At 33.8% G+C, this 9,244-nt stretch overlaps 2 protein-coding genes across 5 annotated transcripts in view; one reads left to right on the forward strand and one right to left on the reverse strand.

The window, feature by feature from the left end:
* The first annotated feature begins 201 nt into the window (after nt 1–201).
* LOC127857942 (uncharacterized) lies at nt 202–6,053 on the forward strand. 4 transcript variants are annotated; one of them, XM_052394716.1, is made up of 8 exons: nt 202–453; nt 1,801–1,904; nt 2,163–2,282; nt 2,471–2,547; nt 2,935–3,202; nt 4,121–4,260; nt 4,411–4,605; nt 5,168–6,053. In XM_052394716.1, the coding sequence occupies exons 1-8, from the start codon at nt 280–282 to the stop codon at nt 5,389–5,391; spliced, it is 1,302 nt and encodes a 433-aa protein (XP_052250676.1). In that variant the 5' UTR covers nt 202–279; the 3' UTR covers nt 5,392–6,053. The 4 variants fall into 4 exon arrangements, with proteins under 4 accessions (XP_052250676.1, XP_052250677.1, XP_052250678.1 ...); XM_052394717.1 differs by having other exon boundaries at nt 319–1,684; XM_052394718.1 differs by having other exon boundaries at nt 320–1,688.
* A 100-nt stretch (nt 6,054–6,153) lies between these two features.
* Nucleotides 6,154–9,244, reverse strand: part of LOC127857941 (uncharacterized) — a 4,947-nt gene continuing 1,856 nt past the window's right edge. Inside the window, exons 4-5 of the mRNA XM_052394715.1 lie at nt 8,719–8,825; nt 6,154–8,005 (exon numbers count right to left, since the gene is read on the reverse strand). Coding sequence (XP_052250675.1) covers nt 7,124–8,005; nt 8,719–8,825 — 989 coding nt within the window. The 3' untranslated portion in view covers nt 6,154–7,123. The remainder of the gene's footprint in view (nt 8,006–8,718; nt 8,826–9,244) is intronic.

Here is a 9,244-nt window from a genome sequence, read left to right on the forward strand (position 1 = left end):
TATTTTGAAATTATTTTTAAAATAACTGGGCTAAGCATTGGTTTCGGTAGAAAAGTACTGCAACAATTTCGCTAGATTTGAACACATTTTAACACTCCGCATTATGATATTTTGATTCAATTTTTCATATTTATACCAAGTGAGTTTTCATTTGACCGCCTTGCGGATACAGATCCATTAGCATGTGCTTGTGTATTATAATAGGGTATGTAAGTCTCGTCATGTGACCACCGATATTTCACGAGATCTCCAACTTCCGGGTACATACAAAAAATCAGAATGGCTATATCAATAATGTACTGGTCTAACTACGTTGAATCGCACGTTAAATTAAGTCGAAAGAGTGAAGCATCGGTTGAAAGCGACAGGGTATTGAAATTCTTTATGGACGAACTGCGTGTAATCCGTGCCAGCGTCCAGGCTTCAATGAAAAATACATCATACAATGTTACGGTTAGTTATTAGTCCAAATGGGTGCTGGACGTTTCGTGCCACTACCAGTTCGTGCCACTGATATTTGTGTAGGAGGGCATTGGACGTTTCGTTCCACTGATATATAAGCGGATAGGTGTGAAAAATACCGTATAGGTGTGAATCATAACGGGTAACTTTCGCACCTTTGATTGTAACATCTGTTCAATGTTAAATCAACATTGTTTTATTTCAAGATTATTTATTCATTTTAAAAGTATTCTGCGATTTCAAGATTTATTTTTAATTACATGAACAAAAATGTTTAAGAGTCAATTTACATGCTTCTTATAATACATTAACAATATCTAGATTGATAACATAAATATATTCAAACATTTTCAATAAATTTACATTACCGGTATATTATTACAAGAAACGAAACAAGATTTACTATACTCTTTTATATTATACATTAACAATATCAAAAGGGAATGCATACATACATTTTAACAATATCTAGATTGATTACATAAATATATTAAAACATTTTCAATAAATTAACATTATATTCATTACACAGTTTGAATCATCATTAAAGCGGTGAGTTGTTTACTAATTGGTTCGAGTCGGTAATTCATTGTTTGCTAATAACTTAAAGGCACTTACCGCAAATTGATAGTTTGTGAGTCGATAGTAAAGCATAAGCTTTTCCTACAAGTAAAAGACCAACTTCATTTTATTAGGTCTTTATTGAATAAAATGTATTATTGTTCATTTGTGTTATATTATTATTTATGTATATAGTGCATACACATGAAGCATAAAAAATAACAGCACTTCATGTTTTATATTTTTTAAACATAATGAACTATGCACAAATATTATTTTATTTTATTTTTACATACACATACCCGGTACACATGATGCATAAAAATTAAAAACACTTTATGTTTTATATTTATTGAACATAACGAACTATGTACACATATTTGTATACTAACAATAAATCATTTTATTTTTGTTATTTATAATTATAATTGTTAACATTGTTGGAATTTTCTACATTAATGTACACCCCAATATCATTCACACCTATATGGCATTATTCACACCTATCTGCCTATATATTATCAGTGGGACGAAACGTCTACCCCTTTTCCACACAAATATCAGTGGCACGAACTGGCAGTGGCACGAAACGTCCATAAACCGTCCAAATAATTAGACGTAAGCTACCCCGCTTATGCAAATCGACCTCATATTTATAGGAGTAGGTTAGTTATATACATCCGAATTACTATGACAAAGTAAAATGCTAATCGTACTCGTAATGGTTTAAACACTATTTATTTTCTCATTCTGATTTTGTTCTATGTTTTTCATTAGATTCACCTTGAACCAGAGGACAATGGCGTGATACAATCATCGACGTGTCAGTGTCCAATGAGGGAATTCAAATGTCATCATGTGGCTGCTGCTTTACTGTTTGGGTAATGCATAAAATTACATATATTTGTATTGTTTATGTTTTAAACATGCTGTAAATATACTCAGAGAAAATAATTATCTGTTTACTAATCATGATACTTTTTTCAGCTAACAATTACATTTGTAAGTTTTTCATAATAAACACAAATATCCTCACAGGGAATGTAGAGGCAAATGCTTATGTGTTACTATAAGTATTAATTATGTCTTGTATGTTTTAAAGCTTTTAAAAGTTGTTATTAAATTAATTCATGATACAGATACAAGAGAGCGAGCAAAACTGACATTAAGTGTTCCTGGATCAAGCGTCCGAAATCCGCACCACCCAAGAAAACTGTGACGATGGCTGAAATGTATCCACCAAATCAGCCTGGATACAGGTAAAGAGCAAAAGAATTTTAAAATGATTAAAAAATGTCATCTCAAAGCTATTATTTTGAAATAATAAAATTGTGTACTGTATATAATTCTTTTTCGAACCATCCTAGATCTATTCATTAACTCATGAGAATAATTGTTTTCATAATTATTTTTTAATGCAATGTACCTTTTTTTACTCGTTACTCAGGGCTCTAAACAGATCTGTCTCAGATGATGACAGAACTTTTATTTATAAACAACTTGGACAGTTGGGTCGCTTTACAGGTTCGCATAAGTGGTCCCTGTTAGAATGTTTTGTTCCTGTTATCATGATTTTTTCCTGTTAGCATTTTTGGTTACTGTTGAGCGGTTCCAGTTAGTATGAGTATTTCAGGTATGTGCTTTAAAGCGTTTGAATATATATGTATATGTTAAGCAATAATTTTCACGTAAAAAAAATATGCTGTACAAATAGTGAGATATTACTTATTAAGCTATCTCATTGGCAATTATGTAGTTGTGATAGTATGACTTATAAATAATAATTCCAAAAAATCCTTGGTATGTCAAAAATTATCAATACTACATGGTCTTGTTTATTAAAAAAAAAACATGAGCATTATTTTAATGGTCTTTTGCTAATATTTGACCTGTTCTTTTTTATGTTTAAAGCTCTGCATTGGATTATGGCAGAGGAGCCACAGACACCGGATGTACCAGTGCCTCTCCTGGATGACTTGATGATCCATCCTGAATATCTGGGAGCTGAGGACCCCCGCACATGGCTGAGACGACAGTTGCTGGTGTCGCACGAAAAGGTCAACCAAACAGCTGCAGCAACTATTGGACAGAGGGAAAATGCCTTATGGGCAGCTGTTCGCAAGTTGAGATTTACCGCCTCTAACTTCGGACATATCTTGTCAGCGTTTGACAAAAAAAAGTAAGTGCTAGTACATATTGCTATAATTTTAATATATATGACGCACATGTCTTCATTTTATGTGAGTTAATATAAATTTAAACTAAGTGGTCAATATGAACTTCTGATACATGTTTCTCGACATTACAAAATAGACTTGCTTTACTTTTTATGCCATGTTTTTAATGCATTGCAGTTACTTATGCTCGATTGGTCATTGTCGGCTCGGATACTACTTACATTTACCCCGGGTACTCTTAAGTATACTTGCATGTACCCCGGGTACAGTAAATATACTTAAACATACCCGGGAATTTGAACGCTAAATCTGTCGTTGTTGACTATTTTTGTTAAATTAATTATGTTAACATAAGTGCCTATTTTCTGTTAAATGGCCTATATATCATCGAAACTCATACTCAAAAAGCATGGTGATGTAGTGTTTTTTTAAACCCATTTATTCCTAGTGGACTATCCCATCCTTCTAAGTTGGATCAATTTATTTCCAAAATTAGGGATGTTAAGTATATTTATTTCTATATATTAAGCAAACAGCGTAGGCCCAGATGAGACGCCGCATCATGCGGCGTCTCATCTGGGTTTACGCTGTTTGCAATGTCCTCTTTTCAGGACGCTAGACATGAATGGGTTAATTGAAGAGAAGTTTGTTTAAGATAAACAATATCGTTTAACGGTATCGGTAGCATTTATGACGACATCAGATTTTGGGCAGGAAAACAACTCGGGTACAGTCTAAAATAGCCTGGGTATTTTTAAGTATATTTACCGTACCCGGGGTACATATATGTATACTTAAGAGTACCCAGGGTACATGTAAGTAGTACCCGAGCCGACAATGACCAATCGAGCGTTACTTATACTGTTGTTTAATGTAAATAAACATACAAGATAAATAAGTGTTTGTATATGTTTTTCAAGACTGACAGTGTCCTTGAAAAAAAGACTTCTGAGCGCGTATAACCTGGAAAAAAGGGCACCTGTGCAGTGGGGGGTAACACATGAGCAGGTGTGCATAGCTGAATACTGTAAGGTTGGAGGAGTCGCTGTACGCCCGACAGGCAAGTGAAAAATGTGTTTTTTATAAGTTTGAATTGATCTTTAGTTGTAATAGAATTTCATAATGTGCTTATTCAGCTGTTAATGCAGTTATGCTTTGTAATAAAAGTAATTTTTAAGGTCATATCTTATGTTCTATCATTTTATTACAGGAATTTGGCTGCATGAGTCTGGTGTCTTGGGTGCATCACCAGATGGTTTTGTCGAAGGCGTGTTTAGGGGTTTAGTTCATCAACAACATGGACAAGCAACATGTAGTGCAGACATCATAGAAGTAAAGTGCCCCTACACTGCCAGAGACATGACTATCCAGGAGGCGTGTTCATCTATCAAGGATTTCTACCTAGGTAAAACTATTATTTCTACATTTTCAATGTTGTAATGCATTTATAGTATAAACAATTAAAAAATATGCATCAATTACCCATTTTGCATACAGCGTGCAATTACATCCATTCCTATAATTAAAATCAGTGTGATGTAAAAGATGGTCTTGCTTTTACAATCTCTTTATGTATATAACACTACTACAGGGATTTCAATAGATTTGTGTAAACCAGGAGTCAAATTACCCCATGCTTGACTTTTTCGGGGGTCAAATAAAATAATCAGGGGTCAAAAAATGAAGTTATCTGTTCCTGAATAATTTTTATATAGTCTGTAAATGTTGTTTTGCATATACTAAAATGAAATACTATGCAAACAATAATTGTATGATAAGAAATATATTTTGAAGTTAGTTTCTTTGTTACATTTGTGTCAAAATGATGCTATGCAGATTATTTGCAGGAGTCAAAAGACCATCAATTTTAAAATCAAAAGCATAAAAAAGCATGATTGTGCTTCAATTGAAATTCCTGCTACTAGGTTACAATTGCCTTCTTACACATGGATGCATACTCATTTCAGATCAATCTTCTGATGGACGGCTTTCCCTCAAGCAAGCCCACAACTACTGGCATCAGATTCAAGGACAGCTACACATAACGGGAACTAATACATGCGATCTTGTTGTGTGGACAAATAAAGACTTGCAAGTGATCAGAATAGCAAAGGATCATTTGTGGTCGGTCAATCTGTCAAAAATGATTGATTTTTATTTTTCGAGCTTTTTACCATCACTATACGAATAAAGGTTACATTAAATCTGAGATGTTATTACTCCAGGACTCCAGGGGTCAGTGGTTCGATCCCAGTTGAGGACTACACCTTTTGTTTTTATTCATCTTTTTGTAACTGGAGCTTTTTAGATCCAAAGTTTACATTTATCAATGTTAAAGCATTGAATGGCAAACTTCAACACGTGCCAAAATCTGTGAAAAGGCCCCTTTGAAGAAATATGTTAATACATGTACTACCAATTAGTTGGTTATTTATATATTGTTTATATAAAGATAACTGAACCATTTTGTGACAGTACAGATATTCTTTAATTCTACATTTTCAGCAGAATGTTGTTTTTATGTCCCCCAACACTATATTGGGGGACATATTGTTTTTGCCCTGTCTGTTGGTTGGTTGGTTTGTTTGTGCAAACTTTAACATTTGCCATAACTTTTTCAATATTGAAGATATCAACTTCATATTTGACATGCATGTGTATCTCATGGAGCTGCACATTTTGAGTGGTGAAAGGTCAAGGTCATACTTCAGGGTCAAATAAATGGGGACATAGTGTTTCACAAACACATCGCTCGTTTTCATTTGTTCAAGTCGTAAGTAATGCATGCTTTTCAACAGCAGCTTTATCATGGTCAACTGAGTTGCCATAATCAATAAAATGTAATTGTTTTTATTTGTTTCTTTGTGTTTTATGCCACCCGATAGGGTTGAATATACCAGTCATACTTTCCATCTGTTAGATGTTTATGAAATAAAAATACAGAACGACAACCAAATGTGCATGATTTGTTATTTAAACAACACACACAAAAGTTCATAAAAATACAAACATTCCATATACAATCGGCATAAGCATATGCTAAAATTAGAAATACAAACTATGCCTCCGATAGGGTGGAATATACCAGTCATACTTTCTGTCTGTTAGATGTTTATGGAATAAAAATACAGAACAACCAAATGTGCATGATTTGTGATATAAACAATACACACAAAAATTCACAGGCATACAAGCATTCCATATAAAATTGGCATAAGCATATGCTAAAATTAGAAATACAAATTGCCAACTGAAATGTAATAACCATTCATCCACACTGTCTTCAGAGTGTTTGAAGAGGTTTGCTCCTTTCAACTACTATGCTAGCTAGACTGAAACTTGCCTCAGCAAAGAGGATCAACTCTTTATGGTACATACAAGTCACAACTAAATCCATTCTTTTTACAAAAAGATTTAGGAATACAGCATCATTTACACGAAATATTGTTTGAAGGAATTTTTCAGGTACACAAAGTAATTCAAGTAGTTTTCATCCGATCTTCACCAAACTTGGTCAGAAGTTGTATCTAGATGATGTCTAGATCAAGTTTGAATATGGGTTATGCCGGATCAAAAACTAGGTCATTGGGCCATTTAGTGCGTTTTAAACATTCAGCATGTTGTCTGCTCTCTTATTCAAGTAGTTTTCATCCAATATCTTTACCAAACTTGGTCAGAAGTTTTATGATCTCGCCGCAAAGTTTGAATATGGGCCATGCTGAGCCAAAAACTAGGTCATAGGGTCACTTTGTGCGTTATTTAACATTCAGCATGATGTCCGCTCTCTTATTCAAGTAGTTTTCATCCGATCTTCACCATACTTGGTCAGAATTTTTTTCTAGATGATGTGTATGTCAAGTTCGAACATGGGCCGTGCCGGGTCAAAAACTCGGTCATTGGGTCAATTTTACTGTGTAAAAGCTCTAGTTTGAATCAATTTCATATTTATCTGCTATTTCCTTTAAAAGAGGAGCCTGAAGATTGACAAGACAACAACACAATTGAAAAATTTTTGTCGATAAATGTCTGTATTGTGCAGGAATATGATCTAAAATATCATAATTTTTTATCCTTTCGTTTGCCCTTTCTACATGAATTCGGCTCCTTCCAATTTTGAAGCAAAGTAAAGCTTCCTCTTTTGTGAAATGACCTTTACTAGAAAGAAAAGGAGGAATGTTTAAAGAAACTCCAGCAGGAAGTTTATCAAAAATATTGAAGCCCTTATCAGCCAAAATCAAGTCACCTGGTTTAAGTTGCTCTAATATTTTCGAGTGATCAACAATAGCTGCATCTGATGTAGAGCCTGGATAAAGATCTGAACAAAAAACTAATGCACCATTTGGAGCAACACATGTAACAGCTTTTACAGTATGTCTACTTTTATAATTACTATAAGAAAGTGTTTGATGGTTCATGTTACAAGGAACATCCTGCACAATTTCTGTAGCATCCATTGCAATTCTTGCAGAACTAAAGTCTTCAAATGACTTCGGCATGGATCCCTTGCATTTGAGTTGGCTTGGAATTCCTACTTTAAGTAAAATTCCTTCAAACAATATTTCATGAAGCACAGAAATATATGTATTTATAATGTTCGAAACAGTTCCTCTGCTTGTATCAAATCTAACTGCCAAATCTAAGTCCTTACAATTCAGACGTAATTTCATAAGGGTGATTAATAGTTGATCCTCTAGGCTGAAGCAGGTAACAGTCCAGCCAGCATAGTAGTTGAAAGGAGCTAACCTCTTCAGAACACCCACCAGGACTTGGAAGACATCCACAGGAAAAGATGTGTATAGCAGCATCTGAAATAAAACAGTGTGACATGAACATATTGAGTTGTGAGTGAGCAATGTTTTAACTGTGGTAGGAAATAAAAAGGATTAGATATGATATACAAATAAAGCTTTTTAATACAAAAAACATTACATTTGTACTCCACTGACTTTATTCCATATTTTGTGTAACAAAAAATCATTCGGATTCAGTGATATAATTATTCTATATGTTCCAACTTAAAAAGAAAAGCAATTAGCTTATATGTATACACTTATAAGTATACAAGAGATGTGTTCATCAGAAACACAATGCCCCCTACTGTGCCGCTTTGAAATATTTTATTTATTTTTTACCTTTGACCATGAAGGATGACCTTGACCTTGAACTTCCACCACTCAAAATGTGCAGCTTCATAAGATACACATGCATGCCAAATATAAAGTTGCTATCTTCAATATTGCAAAAGTTATGGGCAACGTTTAAGTTTTTTTTCTTCGGAAGGTCGGACAGACTGACATACTGACTGACGGACAGTTCAACTGCTATATGCCACCCTACTGGGGGCATAATAAGTCATTCATATACTTGTGCACAGTATCGAAATGATGGATTGTACCGAATTGCAAATGGAACAACAATTACAAAAAAAGAAACTTGTATTATATCCAGAATGAATGAATGATATATGTTGTTATGTATTTTTTCATTGAGTACATTTTACAAATATACAAACAAATACCTTATCATTGTCACCAATAATGTCCTGAACCGACATTTTGGATGGGCGCAATTTCATGCGGCCAAGTTCACCCTCTAGACGGGCTATCTCCCTTTCTAACTCTTGAACTGCAAATAAAAAATTAATGAAAACTTTTATTATTAAGATGTTGCTGTATATTGAATGTAAATCAGTGATTTTTACACCCAAGTCCTGCATCCTGTAATCACAAAAACCTCTAGAGATGCAAAGTTTCGAATTATGTGGGTCCAAAAAATGCATTGAAATTTCTAAAAAAATAATATCGTTTAATCATTGGACTCATTCTTTCATTTCTGGGGCTCATAGATTTGCCAGTTATTGAGTCCCAGGACTCAGATTAGAAAATTTGTAAAAAAAAAAATCACTTGTCACGAACACTGTATTATGTGAATTTGGATTAAGACATCAAACTGAGAATGGATATCCTTTTAGTGATTTTCTCAAACAAAACTAATCATTTAAGATCTGAATTTATTTTATCAATACTTCAAGCTTAAAAAGCAAT

This window comes from Dreissena polymorpha, chromosome 14 (genome assembly GCF_020536995.1).
Source record: "Dreissena polymorpha isolate Duluth1 chromosome 14, UMN_Dpol_1.0, whole genome shotgun sequence".
NCBI classification, from domain to species: domain Eukaryota; kingdom Metazoa; phylum Mollusca; class Bivalvia; order Myida; family Dreissenidae; genus Dreissena; species Dreissena polymorpha.

Coding starts and splice junctions, on each gene's coding strand:
- LOC127857942 (XM_052394716.1), top strand. CDS start 280: ATGGCTATATCAATAATGTACTGGTCTAACTACGTTGAATCGCACGTT. Junction 2,283..2,470: donor CCAAATCAGCCTGGATACAG/GTAAAGAGCAAA, acceptor CTCGTTACTCAG/GGCTCTAAACAGATCTGTCT. Junction 4,261..4,410: donor AGTCGCTGTACGCCCGACAG/GCAAGTGAAAAA, acceptor ATTTTATTACAG/GAATTTGGCTGCATGAGTCT.